Source organism: Phaethon lepturus, unplaced genomic scaffold (assembly GCF_000687285.1).
Source record: "Phaethon lepturus isolate BGI_N335 unplaced genomic scaffold, ASM68728v1 scaffold8783, whole genome shotgun sequence".
Classification (NCBI taxonomy): Eukaryota; Metazoa; Chordata; class Aves; order Phaethontiformes; family Phaethontidae; genus Phaethon; species Phaethon lepturus.
The window spans coordinates 1-15,783 of NW_010529727.1; the positions used below are offsets into that span (position 1 = coordinate 1).

The 15,783-nt window shown below is 41.3% G+C and overlaps 1 protein-coding gene across 1 annotated transcript; it reads left to right on the forward strand.

Moving 5' to 3' along the window:
• Nucleotides 1-1,743: 1,743 nt before the first annotated feature.
• ZNF423 (zinc finger protein 423) lies at nucleotides 1,744-11,980 on the forward strand (the record flags this gene model as incomplete). Its single annotated transcript, XM_010284034.1, has 2 exons — nucleotides 1,744-4,968; nucleotides 11,896-11,980. Coding segments are annotated over exons 1-2 (3,235 nt in total), but the record flags the coding sequence as incomplete, so codon positions are not given.
• Nucleotides 11,981-15,783: the final 3,803 nt, after the last annotated feature.

The window sequence follows — 15,783 nt, forward strand, 5'->3', positions numbered from 1 at the left end:
GCTGCGCCGGCAGTGGGGCGGGCGGCGGAGGGGGCTTAAATTGGGAACATGAGGCTTTGTTGCAGCTGCAGAGAGAGACCGGTTCATGGTTGGGGGAACGAAGCCTGAGAAAAGTTTACGTAAAAATCAGGGGCTCGTCACCTGTGTTTTGGGTTCAAGCTCGGTCAGGCTTGGAGGAGTTAGTTGAGCACAAAGACCTTGAGCATCTTAGAAGCGTGGGTGCTTGCTGAGAGCTGGGGTGCATTTCAGGAGTGGGAGAAAGCATGCTCTCGGTGTCCGGCGTCGCTCTGGAGCAGGGGATTTAGTTAAATGGGGGAGCAGAGCTCCCTGGGGAGCACAGGGCGAGGGGAGCAGGTGCCCAACTCATGCATGCTGGAAGACAGGCAGCCCCGTTGTGCAGGAAAAGTTATTTGGTGTGTTTGGTTTAGTTTGTCCAAGGTAGCTCCACTCTCTCTTTTCCCAGGATGAAAAGGAATGTCTTTGCCAAAGAAACGGTGCCACAGGAGCTAGCCTCTTGCCGTGGTGATATCCTCATTAGCCGAGCCTTTCTTTGAGAACTTCTCCACCGTACATGTGCTCTTCTCTGCCTGGTGACTCTGTAGTTGGCAGGCACGAGGAGTGCGCGTGTGGCAGCCTACACGCACAGTTGGGGATTTTTTTATTGGTTTGTTTTAGTAAGAGCTGAAGTAGGAACATTAAATGTTTTATAAGGACAACGTATCTGGAAAACCAGTTCCATTTTTGAATCTCCAAATGTATACATGGTCAGCACCTTCCCTCATTTGAATTTTATTTTTGCTTCATTCTGTGTTCAGTTTTATATCGGACTAGTGGCATTTTTGCTTCACTCAACAACTCTGCATTTATTGGAATTAGGATATTTGAACTCGCTCTCTTCTGTTTCTTGTTAACAGTTCTGTTTATGAAAGCTGCCAACATTTTATGTATTTTTCCTAAAATGACTGTTTTGCTGCTGGATTTGGTGCTGTGTTTCTTTATGGTAATATCAAATTATAAAATATTTTCCAAAGCCTCATATTGAGCAAAGGAAATAGTTATTAAAACAAGTTTATCCTGAAGTTGATTCTTTTGTGGTGTCTTGAGATCTCCAATGGTGATTTTCTGGGCTTTTTTAATTTATTTGTTTTTGTATCAAGCAGGCAACATTACCTTTCATACGAATGAATGTGGTAGTGGTGCAGATCTCTCCTCTGTTTTTCTTGAACCGTCTCAAAGCTGATGCTTTTATTTCACCTAGATGTTCGACTCTGCTTTTGAGCAGCCTTTCATTCTGTTACAGTTTTGAGACAGAACTGAAGGATTTTGTTTAATGGAGACATTACTTAAAATCATCTTGATGTAGCATTTAAAAAGACCCACAAAATCACAGGTGATCACTTAACACTGTAGTTTTTTGAAATGTTTGTATTGCTTCATTGCACATTGCGTTTTGCTTTCTTTATTCATTGTTTATTGCTTTGCAGTACAGTGAGCAGGTGGTAAACCTGCTAAAAAAAGCTTTTTATTAATACTGTATGTTGGCATATTTGTGAATTATGTGTGTACAAATATATTTTTATTTCTCTTTCTCAAACCTCCTTTGAAATTCAAGAGAGATTTTTTTTTAGTTGATTTTTTTTAATGCTGTAGTAGCAGAAGCCCATAGTGTTGTTGAGAGCTTTGTCCTTATTTCACAGATGCACTGGGAATTGTTTTTAATCTCCTTTCTGCTTTCCCATTACAGATGGTGATGACGACCCACAACTCTCCTGGGTGGCTTCATCTCCCTCCAGCAAAGATGTTGCATCACCCACTCAGATGATAGGAGATGGGTGTGATCTCGGCATCGGGGAGGAGGAAGGGGGGACTGGCCTGCCGTATCCCTGTCAGTTTTGTGATAAGTCCTTCATTCGCCTGAGCTACCTTAAGAGGCATGAGCAGATCCACAGTGACAAACTACCTTTCAAGTGCACCTACTGTAGCCGGCTTTTTAAGCACAAGAGAAGTAGGGATCGCCACATAAAGCTTCACACAGGGGATAAAAAGTACCATTGCCATGAATGCGAGGCTGCGTTCTCTCGCAGTGACCACCTCAAAATTCACCTGAAAACCCACAGTTCCAGCAAACCGTTCAAGTGTACTGTGTGTAAACGTGGGTTTTCATCTACCAGCTCGTTGCAGAGTCACATGCAAGCTCATAAAAAGAACAAGGAACATATGGCAAAGACTGAGAAAGAGGTGAAGAAGGATGATTTTATGTGTGATTACTGTGAAGAGACATTCAGTCAGACTGAAGATTTGGAGAAGCACGTAATGACACGCCACCCACAGCTTTCCGAGAAGGCAGATTTGCAGTGTATTCATTGCCCTGAAGTATTTGCAGATGAAAACTCACTGCTCTCACACATTCATCAAGCCCATGCCAACAAAAAACACAAGTGCCCTATGTGCCCGGAGCAGTTTTCTTCAGTGGAGGAAGTCTATTGCCACTTGGACAGCCACAGACAACCTGACTCCAGCAATCACAGCATCAGCCCTGACCCAGTCTTGGGGAGTGTGGCGTCTATGAGCAGTGCAACGCCCGACTCCAGCGCATCGGTGGAAAGAGGTTCCACCCCAGATTCGACCTTAAAGCCTTTGAGAGGACAAAAGAAAATCAGGTCTGTGGACAGAGAGGAAGGCCAGAACTGGTCTAAAGTTACGTACAGCTGCCCATACTGCTCGAAGCGTGACTTCAACAGCCTTGCTGTTCTGGAGATCCACCTGAAGACCATTCATGCAGACAAACCTCAACAGAGCCACACGTGCCAGATCTGCCTTGATTCCATGCCTACACTGTACAACTTGAATGAACATGTGAGAAAGGTGCACAAAAACCATGCCTATCCCATGATGCAGTTTAGCAACATTTCTGCCTTTCACTGTAACTACTGCCCGGAGATGTTTGCAGATATCAATAGCTTACAAGAACACATCCGTATTACTCACTGTGGCCCAAATGCTACCCCTCAAGATGGCAACAACGCTTTCTTCTGTAACCAGTGCTCCATGGGCTTTCTGACCGAAGCAACCTTGACTGAGCATATTCAGCAGACTCACTGCAATGTAGGAAATTCAAAATTGGATTCCCCTGTCATTCAGCCAACACAGTCTTTTATGGAAGTTTATTCATGCCCTTATTGCACAAACTCCCCCATTTTTGGCTCCATCCTGAAGCTTACAAAGCATATTAAAGAAAACCACAAGAACATTCCTCTGGCACACAATAAGAAGTCAAAAGCAGAGCAGAGTCCAGTTTCTTCTGATGTTGAAGTCTCTTCCCCTAAAAGGCAACGGCTTTCTGCTAGTGTAAACTCAGTGTCTAATGGTGAATACCCATGTAATCAGTGTGATCTAAAGTTCTCAAATTTTGAAAGTTTTCAAACCCATTTAAAGTTGCATTTGGAGTTGCTGTTGAGGAAACAGTCTTGCCCTCAGTGTAAAGAAGACTTTGATTCCCAGGAGTCTCTTCTGCAACATCTCACCATACATTACATGACAACTTCAACTCATTATGTATGTGAGAGCTGCGACAAACAGTTTTCTTCGGTGGATGATTTGCAGAAGCATTTGTTGGACATGCATACTTTTGTGTTGTATCACTGCACCCTTTGCCAAGAAGTTTTTGATTCCAAGGTATCTATCCAAGTGCATCTGGCAGTCAAGCATAGCAATGAAAAGAAGATGTATCGTTGCACAGCCTGTAACTGGGATTTTAGGAAGGAGGTGGATCTCCAGATCCATGTGAAACATAGTCACTTGGGGAATCCATCAAAGTCTCACAAGTGTATCTTCTGTGGTGAGACCTTTAGCACAGAGGTAGAACTGCAGTGCCACATCACAACCCACAGCAAAAAATACAACTGCAAGTTTTGTAGCAAAGCTTTTCATGCCATCATCTTGCTTGAAAAGCACTTGCGGGAAAAACATTGTGTTTTTGATGCTAGCGCTGAGAATGGTACAGCCAATGGCATGACCCCAACAAATAAGAAGACAGAAGGGGCAGATATCCAGAACATGTTAATGAAGAATCCAGATACTTCTAACAGTCATGAAGCCAGTGAGGATGATGTAGATGCTTCTGAGCCCATGTATGGCTGTGACATTTGTGGGGCTGCCTACACTATGGAGGTCCTCTTGCAGAACCATCGTTTGAGAGATCATAACATCAGGCCCGGGGAGGATGACTGTTCCAGGAAGAAAGCAGAATTCATCAAAGGTAGCCACAAGTGTAATATCTGCTCAAGGACCTTTTTCTCAGAAAATGGCCTGAGAGAGCACATGCAGACCCATCGAGGCCCAGCTAAGCACTACATGTGCCCCATCTGTGGGGAGCGCTTCCCATCACTCCTGACCCTGACGGAGCATAAAGTCACTCACAGCAAGAGTTTGGATACAGGGACATGTCGGATCTGCAAAATGCCGCTGCAGAGTGAGGAGGAATTTATTGAGCACTGCCAGATGCATCCAGATCTCAGAAACTCCCTCACCGGGTTTCGCTGTGTTGTCTGCATGCAGACGGTCACCTCTACCCTTGAGCTGAAAATTCATGGGACGTTCCATATGCAGAAATTGGCAGGAAACTCTGCAACCTCGTCACCCAATGGCCAGGCCTTGCAAAAACTCTACAAGTGTGCGTTGTGCTTGAAAGAGTTCCGGAATAAGCAGGACTTGGTAAAGTTGGATGTGAATGGCCTTCCCTATGGCTTGTGTGCTGGATGCATGACCAGGAGCACCAATGGACAGTCTTCAGGCTTGGCTCCACAGGAGATGAACGAGAGACCGTGTGGCAGTCTGAGGTGTCCAGAGTGTAGTGTCAAGTTTGAAAGTGCTGAAGACCTAGAGAGCCACATTCAGGTAGACCACCGAGACCTGACACCTGAGACTAGTGGCCAAAGGAAAGGTACCCAGACGTCCCCTGTTCCCAGAGTAAGTACAGCTGAACGTTAAAACGTCTGAGGGATAAAAATGTAGGCCTTCAATGTGACTGAGGACTGATCTAATGTTATTTTTTTTTTTAAACTATCACCTTATCAAATTACTTATGCTACTAAAAAACCCCCCAAAACAGAAGGAGAGGTAAGGTAATGCACATAGAAAAATTAGATGTTGCTCACCCTTGCAGGCTTCTTGATTCCTAGTGGCAGTGCATCAGATTTGTTCTCATAAAACTGCTCTAGATTTACCAACAGAGAGCTGAGACACTTGAACGGTGGGGATTGAGTTTGTCCATGAATTCTGGTGCTACTGAACTGGCAGATTTGGAAAAGCATTTCCATGAAAAAAGATGATGCTGAGTATCCAAAACAAAACAAAAACCTGATCTGTCATACTTGAGAAATTAGATTATTTCTTACCACGGAACTAAACATGAGCAGGAGGATAAAGGAACCTTTGAGGCGAAATTTAGTAAATTCCACCCTACCCCCCAAATTCTCTCGTAAAACAAATTTCTGTGCTGAAGAGCTTGTCCTTATGGATGTCTGTCAGAGTGAACATGGTGAGGCTACTTGGATGTCTGTATGCATATGTGTGTGCCTGTGTATGTGTGTGTGTATGATTTTAAAAGTGATTTTAAAAGAATCTGCTTCATGGCCCTCCTGTAAGATAAGTAGTTTTCTTAGCTAATCTGGAAATTGTTGTCCAATGCAGGTTACACATAAGTGTGCTCTCCTTTATGTTCACAGATAGCTTGCTTTCCCATTTCTTAGCTTACAAGATACTTGGGAACGTGCAGGTCCAAGTAAGGTTTCAGAAGCCTACTCAGGAGATTAATATAATTTGCAGTTTATAGTCTTTTAAAATTATTTGTTGATGTTTTGGTTCAAGAATGGGCCAAGTCAGTCCTTCCTCTGTCAGGAACAGATGGAATGAGAAGTAGATTTTGGAAATCTTCTCGGGAGACCAACAGCAGACACATCTGAGTATTGATATCGTCTGACATTTTTAATTAAACATGATGGGGTGAGATTTTCAAAAGTATCTAAGGAAATTAGGCACCCAACTCGTAATGAATAATTCCAGCTGTAGATGGCTGTTTATGTCAATCTGCTAATTAAAGCACCCACAAACACATCTTAGTGCATTAAAAGAACCTGAAAATACCATTCAACTAGAACACCAGAGGCTCAGTAAGTAAGAGAAGACACTAAGAACGTCCTGAGGACACAGACTGAGATGCCTCCAATAGAGCTGATGCAGGCTGTGTCCCCAGTGGGACTTGTTAGCTCTGTCTTAGCGCTGGGGCATGCAGGGCAGCAGTGTCCGGCTGAGTTGGGCTGTGTGCAGCCACCTTGGAGCACGGCACACTGCCTGCCGGGGCACCCAATGGCCTCAATGTCCCATTCCAGGCTTCTGAGCAAATCCCACAGAAAGTTTAATTTAATTTGATTTTATTTTGTTTTTTGTTGTTTTTTTGGTTTTTTTTTTAGTAAAACAACTGGATATTGTTCTCTCTGGGTGTGGTGAATGTGTGACTAAGCCTCCAGGCACACACCCCTAATACTGCAGAAGAATGAAGAATGGAAATATTCCTCCATCGGTGTGATACCTTTTGAGACTTTGGCTGGGGCTCTGGCTAGGTCATTCTCCTTCTTCGTCCTCCTCCCCAGGCCTTTATTTCCTTCTAAATTCTTCAAAACACCTCTGTTGTCTTAGGCAGGACTAGTTCTTACTTCATATGTCTGTGCCTATAGCCTAAATAAAGTATTACCTTTTCTTTTCTGTCAACTATCAGAAGCAGAATACATTGCCAGTTTCTGCTCTTATTTCTTGCTTTAACTCTTTCTTTTCAGTGACAGCTTCCATACTTGTTCTCTCAGGGGAGAGTTTTAAGTTCTTCAATAAGGTAAATGCTTTGAATTTCATCCCCTGAGGAAAGGTCTTAGTTCCTTTGTAGGAGATAATGAAAAATCAGCATTTGTGATGACGGCAAATGATACCTTCAACAGGTGTCTATGGCCTGCACCTATGCTAGTATCAGAGACCTTTATGGTATGCATCCCAGGAATAGATATATTGTTATTAGGAATATTTCAGTAGCTTACCCTTCATTATAGGTACAAGACCAGACTTCTGATATCAGTTCATGTGGAAACTACTCAGGTTTCTCAAGGCAATGAGTGCCCTTTGTGTATGCCTAGCACTGGGGTTTTCAAAGAATTATGCTGTCTTTTAAATGATGATAAATCCCCGTATTTGAAGAATAGCATTTACTTAACTTCATTGACTTCATAGCAAAGCTAAGCAGGTTGAACACGATCTCTCTCTTGTCATCTTGTCTTGCATCCATGCTGCACACAGGTAAAATACCGTTTTAGGGGAGCAATCTTAAGTGCACAGTGCATGTAGAGTAATCTGCAGATGTCCAGAGAAGAGCTGCTTCTCTCCAATTCTTGAGCACTTCTACATTTCTTTTTTAAACTACCTTATTGATTTTTCTTTCTTAAACAGAAAAGCAGTTGAAGATTAGGACAAGGTACAGTCAGAAAGAAAATATAGGGAGATTAGGTTTTAAGTAGTGAGTATATATTTCAGAGTAAATAAGAATAAGCAGAATGAAATGCAAACAAATGAAAAAGATGATGATAACATACAAAATCTGTAAATTCTTTCAGTGTTGGAAATTTCTCCACCAGCAGTTATACTTCTTGAATTGAAGAAGTGAGCATGGAGGCCTAAAGGAACTTCAGAAAAAAAACTTAAATGGAGATCAAACCCCAAAGTGAAATAAAGGAAGAAAATAATTACTAGCTCTTGCTGAATAAAAAAAGAAAATATTTTTGAAGAAAAAAGAGCAGGAGAAAAAGAACAGTTCCTTTTTACTGGATGGATGGATGGATTTACATGGATATAGCACCACAAAGGAGGATGAATATTTTTGTTATGTTCTGGTTGGGTTTTTTACTATTGAATTTTGGAGGTTTTGTTCTGAAAATCAGTGGGAGACAGATAGATGAGGATCAAAAAGCATTCAAAATTGCTTGGCAGTTTTTGGGGTTTGGTTTTTTTTTAATCCATAAGAATGAAAGAAAGCACATAACCCTTGTAAAAGTCTGCTGTATTCTGTCTTCCTCACTTACATTTTAGTATGGCAAACAACCAGGAAGAAATATCTGTGAATTGATCACCTTTGTTTCTAGGACATCTACCTGGGATGCAATCATGACGGTCAACAAAGATAGATTTCTAGACGGACAAAATTTTTGCCTTGTGGACATGGCAATGTCTGCATTGGAGGATTTATTATTAGCACATTTTAAATCAAGTCATAGTCTTCCATAAGGAACATTACTAAGAGGAATGAATAAAATACACCTTAGTAGTAAAAGGTTGCTCTAACATCAATTTGTGTTTGATTCTTGTAGTTTTACATGAGCTATTCTGTTTGGATAGGACTACAAGGTTTTTTTTAGATGAGTATCACAAGTGGAGGTACCATTCCAGTATCTGGCACAGGTATAGCTCAATATCTTTTATTATGATTGCATCAGAGGTAATGCCTACATGTTTTTCTGAACATATTTCTGTGTGTAGAAGCTTAAGTTTTGAACATATTTTATTAATTCCTTTTAACATGTCTTCTAGAGGACTGTGCATGTCTTGAGAAACATGACTAGTAGTTCAGCATTGAGATTTTTTATTGCTTCTTGTAATACTAGAAATAGTCACATTTCAAGCTGCTCTTTCTTTTACACAGATTTATCCTTATTTTGTACCATCGTTATCATGAGCAATGCTTGTTTAACATTGACAATTTCCATCTTGAATGGTGTTACTATTTTTAGTCCACCTAGGTTATTTGGACTGAAGAAGCAAAGGAGGTGGCATAGAAATTTGGAAGAATGAACCCTATTGTGCTCCTTTACTCAGTTCCTTTTCTCCTGCACACTTTCTTGGACTCAACTCCTTCTCTTTGTTCTCCCCGGCACCCCTTCTCTTCCCTTGTAAATCCACTTGAATGGAGGAATATTTTCTTTGTAGAACAGGAAACCATTTCCAGATTTAAAGGAGGGCAGTCTGGAAAACCCATGGGAACAATAGTTACTTCAGAAAAGAAACCAGAACCCTCTGTTGTTATTACTACTATTTTGTGCCAAGATTAGAATTAAATATCTTGACTTAATGGGGATTGAGCTCTCAGCTGAAGGCCTGCTCATCTGATCTCTTATGTTACCTAGACTGCTAGCTCCTCAGAGTCTGGGCACCTTTGTTGTCACCAGTTGTGAAGACAAAACTTTAAAAGAGATAACTGACCCATTAATAATGTTCATGAAGCCGTGATACCCACAAAAATGGTAGTAGAAGATCATATTTGGTACCACAAATAAAACAATGTTGTATTAAAACTGGTGCTCCCCATTAACAGAGGATGGAAGTCTGTTTTTGTGACATTCTTTTAAAGAGAATTATTAATGAGCCAAAAAATCAGCTCTTCCATCTGTTCCCTATGCATTTGGGTGCTAATCTAGCTATAGTTGTTTCGTGGCCTGTATGAGGCTGTTTATTAACCTCACTCCGTATCAAGCGGGGTACCCTGTCACAAGAGCCATCACCTCAGTTAAGCTGCTCTTTTGCACGTGTCTCAGCTGAGGCTAGAGATAATACTCAGAGGAAGTCTGAAATCTGCTGTCTCCTCTGAGGGGTGGTCATACAAAGCGGAATGTTTTGTAAGTTTGTGAAATGGTGTGGAGGGGTTTGCGCTGGGTCTGTGGATAAACAAAGACATCCTGTCTCCAGATCTATTAGTAAGTAGCTTTCAGAAGCACCGAAATCAATTAAAAAAATGAATCATTTGTCTGTGCTTAATATAACTTTAAAGATTTGAAATAGAGTTGAGCTGAAATATTGTCCTTTTCAGCTAGTTATTTAGGGAACACTCATAACAGAGATAAGTGTTGTACAAGGCACAGAACTTAGTCATCTTTGAAGTTTTAAAGAAGAGGAAGGTTTCAAGTTTTAAATGCGACCACATGAATCATTCACCAACCAATCCCATTTTTCCCTTCCAAGATTTTTTGTTTTGTTTTTAAAGTTAGGAGCCCTCAGCATGTGTATGCCAGTGTGTTTGAGAAGACGTGTACGTATGTGTGCTGTGCTCATCTGCTGGAACAGATTCCCAAGAAAGAGTGCTGCAGAAATCCAGCTGCTTTTCCATTAACAGCCTTGATTTCTGAATGGACTCCAGGAGGATACTTTCTTGAGCTGCCTAGGGATAACTAGCCAATCCAAACTATTTCCTTTTATATGGTTGGCTGTGTCAGGTTTTGGCCAAATGGAGTATAGCCTTCTTCCTATTATCATGTTAATCACCCATTGTTATTTTAGCCTGGAAAGCCCTGCCTATGTGCAAACACTTACTGCGTACAGAATTCATGGAATACGCATAACATCCATAGACTGGTGCACTTGTTATTATGGTATTACAGCATGTTCATTAACCTCCAGCAGGCTAACTTGTTGCCATTGATGACATGGGAAGTAGTTAAGAAGCTCCTGGCAGCACCTAATTTGTTCTTTCCTCAGCAGGTGCTCAGGGAAATTGGATCCCATGCGCAGAGGGGGTGACAGCAACTCCTGTTTAACTCAAAACTTCTGACTTTTTACTGCTGTCCTAAAAATGGGATTCTATACCGAGGTGTGGGGTGGAGGCTGTAAGAAAAAATAATGTGTATCTAAAAGTGCACAAAAAATACCCACAAAATATTTTGCTTCAAAAAAGTTAAGAGGGTGTTGTTTACAGAATTTGGTTCCTCAGTGCGAATGGCTTGGGGTTCTCATCCATTCCTCGGCTAACTGAGCTTGTGGCCAGCGCCTGGAGATTTCACATACGTTCTGCTGCCATCCACTCTGGCTGTAAGGATACGGACCACATGCTCGTGCTCGTGCCTGGTAGCAAGCATTGCAGTATGAGTTATTCTCTGTAAGAAGTAGGCACAAAAGGCCCAATTTTTCTAAATTGCATGTCTAAAGATGTCTATTTAGGTAGCATATTCCCATGCAGTAAATGAGCATCCACATTAGACCAAAACACCGTACTCCTGCTTTGGGAAGTAAGTTTTTGCAAGTGTACAAAAGCTTAGCGTTCATGTTTTACTTTTTTCCTAACTTGGGTGCCTAACTTGTCAATGTGCATTTTAATTTCTACACACGATTTCTTGGATTTTTTCCTGTCATTTTGCACAAGTACATGCACCACTGTCAATCTGAGTGCAAACCCCATTTTCCCTGTTTGAATAAATGGTTCATGTAATTGCCTCTTCACACTATCTCCTGACTTCTGCAGCTCAGCCTTCCTGGTATGATTTTGAGACGGAGAAAATATACAACAGATTGTGCTGGAAACAATTCTTTGTGGTAATGCAGTTTTTCCAGGATTTCTGATGGGAGACCGTTACAAAATATATTTTTTCCTTTTGTCCTTCACTTCCCAAAGTAAATGTAGGCATTTTGCCTGCTGTATTTTGAGTTTAACTAAAAATGGAATTTTTTGAGAAAGTTTTCTGAAATCAGTTACCATTTGATGTCTTTTATTTCATTCTGCAGGAATTTTTACTACAATGGGTTAAATGACATGAGCAATCTGATTATGGCTCAAGTACTCAATCGCATTTTCAAGTACTATCATTTGAAACTTTTAAAGTTGAAATTAAAAATTTTCCAAAAGCAGGCTGTTAATTAGAGATTGTATTTATGGTCCCAGAAAAGCCCAGCCCAACTTGGTATCCTGTTGGGGATATATGAGCAGAAAAGGCCTCAGTAGAGGAAAGTTGAAGCACATAACATGCTATATTCATGATCACACTTGCCTTATGCTACAGTTCAGTTTTCTCTAATCTCTTTTTGGTTATTAAACAGAAAAAGACCTATCAATGCATCAAGTGCCAGATGACCTTTGAGAATGAGAGAGAGATACAAATCCATGTCGCTAACCATATGATTGGTAAGACATTCTTTAAACTAGGCCACTCATCGGCTGCTTGTTATTTGCTACTCTTTGAAATTCACTATTCTAATAACTTGTTAATATTCATGCTGTAATTTATTTTTTTATCTTTCAAGGAAAATGATTTTGATGTAATGATTCTTCACTTCAAAGCTTTTTAAATATGTGGTTATAAAAGTGTTACTGCTGAGCTTTTTTCCTTATCCTTTTGAGTCCTCATGTAGCATTTTCATTTATATTAAAATCAAACTTTTGACAGTATCTTCCATTTGATAGCATAAATTTCTCTCTATCCATGTAAAAAGTACTTGCCAGTTGTCAACCACTTAGGAGCAATTATGTTTCAATTTTGTATGTCATGACATTGAATAGATTTAACTGCTAGCATTTTCCCAGCTAAGTGTGGTGAATTCCTGAGGAACATTGTCAAAACAAAACACTTACAGAGTTATTTCAGTAGGTTTTTTTTCTTCTTTTTCCAACAATTCTGGACTTCAGAAAGTTCAACTTTTCAGACATGCAAGTGTTTTAAAACTCAGTGCTTGCTGCCTTCTACTACAGTCCTGTCACAAGAGTTTGTAGTAAAGTGTTACTGTAATCTGATGGATTGTATTTCTGCTGCAGCTGTACGATTGCTTTTCTGATCAACACAAAGATATGTTTTTCCTGTCTGTACAGATGTTATAAATATATGTGTTGGCCCAAGAGGTCAGTTTATTTTCATGCATAGACCACAAAGGAGTTAGTTACACATGCCACTGTAGGCATATGTTGGATGAGATCCTTTAAGGACTCTGCAGTGCCTTTTCTGTGTCTCATATATTCACGTGCAGCATTTATCTCGCATAAGCATAATGGTTTTCCTTCAGCAATTTTACATTTAGGAAACTATACTCCCATCAATGCACGTGTGTAACTCCCAATTATCTTTGAAGTGAGTTATGCATAAATACCAGAGAGAGAGAGAAATATGGACTGACACAGTCTTCGCACCCCCACCCCCAAATGAAAAATATACATGTCAGTCACAATAATTTTCATCCAAGAGCCAGGCAGGAGTTTGAAGTCAATGTCAGGCAGGTTAAGATGAAGATATCTAAAAATGTTTGCTTTTGTAGCAGGTGTTAATGTAATCTCATATTTGCAAGCTTGAAGAGTGAGATCCTTGTTAATTGGACCATAGTGATTTCATGTAGCTCCCCCCTACATTTTTTTAAGAAGCCTGAAAGAAAGAAGTCCTTAGGCAAGCTTAGCACTTGTTTCAACTTAATTTGTGATCCAGTAGCTAATAAATGATTTTTAAATGCAAAGGTTATGAAGTGCTGAGTTAAGGTTCTGCTTGATTTGAGAGAAGAATTCTTTTTCCTTTTGAAAAGATGTAATTTCTTCATTTTCCCATAACTGATGTTTGAAGTTTATTTGTGTATATTCCCAAAGTAGTGCTGTCTGGAATAATACACAATGATGTATGTGACATTATGTGGTTCACTATTAGTGCTATTGCAAAACAGCAGTGGTAGAAGGCATAGGAGGCTGAGAAAAGTGTGGTGCTGCTGTTTGTGAAACCTATACCTATTGTTTCCATGAAGCTGTACACAAGTTATTGTACATATTTGGAAGAAGTCTATAAATACAAAGGTGCAGTAATTGTAATTGTGTTGTAAATACCAGGACATGGTGAGAAAACACGTGGTTATTCCATCATGGTGTCATGGCTCTGTGTCACTTTGCTGAAATACGGACTGAGAATGTTCATTAAGTTCAAGTTGTCACTCTTTTTTATGGTGCCATTTAGGAAAGAGTGAAGTATAGAGACCTTTAATATGGAGCCAAGCTTCTTCCCACTCTGGGCATCTCGGTTCACAAGGGGCTTGGGCTTCCTCTCTTTCAGGACGTGTGACTGTTTCCAAAAAGATGTTGCCAGTGATTCTGCTGTTGGTATTTGTTCTTTACTGGGGAATACTGAAGGGCAAAGGACAGACTAGATGTCACAATTTCTCCAGCAATAAGTGCTGTGCAGATTTTTGGTGTTAATTTGCATAGTGCTGAGTCAGTAATAGTAAGGTGAGTGATGGATTACCTCTCAGGCTTGTTCCTGTGCCCTTTGTTCAAAGTCTGAGCGCCTTGATCCCTTACTCAGGCCATAGAAGAGATGGACACGTGCCTCCTTACCACTCAGGCTGGTTTATCACTTATATACTAAGGGGTGCAAGAGTTTCCGTTCTCTGTGTTAGTCCGAGTCTAGCCAGATGGGCAGCGAGAGAAGCTAATATAGCTGTTTCTGCAGGCCAGGTCTGTGTCACAAGACTTATTAATGTCATTGTTGTCAATTTAAGATCTACAGATGAGGATTTGTTTGTGCTGCACTGAGATTCCCAGGGTGAACATATGGGTGTTTGTGGGGCAGAGGGGAGCTTGCCCTTAGACTCTATCTCCTCAGGAGCTTAGGTTTGGACTCATCTCAATGAACTTGTATCTGTCTAAAATTAAGGTGTCTGGTTTAATAGAGTCATCGAGATGCTGTCTGGGGAAAATGAATGATTGATACCAATCTAAGATAAGAGTTTGAGTAGGATAAGCATTTCCAGGGAGAGATTTTTATCTCTCTTTTGAATTTGAAGTGAGCCAAGACAATGAAGTTAGCCTTGACATGTAATTTTTAGGTAAAAAAACCCCTTGGCTTTGATAATCCAAGACCTCTCAGCAGCACTTTCTTCTCATACTTTGAAAAAGACAAAATCAATAGTTGAGATATCCTAAGCAGTTGCTTACAGTTTTATTCTGCTCAAGTGGCTGTCAACAAAGGAATCCTTGCTCTGTAGTAGCAACACCTCTTTAGTATCAGTGTCCATAATATGATTAAAGAATTCAATTATTTCTTGCATCGTAGTCTTAAAAAGGGCATCCAGTTAAGTTGGCTGTGCTTCCCTCTTCAACCTCTCGGCTCCTCAGTTTAGAGTCAGAGGCTCTGCTCATAATTCATGGAGGTAGGGGATTTATTTTTTTCAAAGCAGTATGCAGGGAATTTCCAGTGCTACTCCCACACACTCCTTTGAAAAATTACCCTTCTGCACTCTAGCCCTTCATATCCTGTGCACAAACACAGAGGTACACTGGGTCCTGCACAGGGTCCCTGGGGAAGGACCCAGGCTGGATACATCCCCAGAGGAGGTAAATGGTAGATGTTTTGTTTCATTATACACTGGGGCCTGTAGGAGGGCTCTAAGCAGCAGAACAGACCTCCTCAGCTGTGGTTAGCCAGGAAGGGATCTGTTTAGAAATGTTTTCAGCTGGGAGGGGGTTCGGGGTGGAATTTTTAGAGAGCAGAGGTCTTTGAAACACTGCACTGATTGGGCCTCCTTTGAAACATTCCCATGCCCACAGAAAGGGGATCCCCCTTTGAAACATTTACAGGCACTGGGGAGTCCACCTGGGACTATATCAAAAACTTTCAGTAGTTCTTGCTGCCTCTGTACTTGCTTACCTCCTATTGCGCTGACCTGGCAATGTTTAAAGCTTCTCCCCCTTATCTCCCCACCTACCACTGCCTCTGATGTGCAGCCTCTGTTAGATGCAGGGGAAGATGGGCGTGCGCAGCCGTGGGCTCTACAGGGGACACTGAGCAGCCATGGCAGCAGCCAGAAGCATGGAAATCTGTCGGTGCAGCTTCTCCCTGGTGGCTGGGGGAGCAGTGGAACTTCAATCTCCATCATGGGGCTACCGCAAAGTCCCCACAGCACGGGTGCAGTGGCTGCCCCAGGGAAAGGGCCCTGGCACTGCCCCGTCCCGCCCTGCCAAGG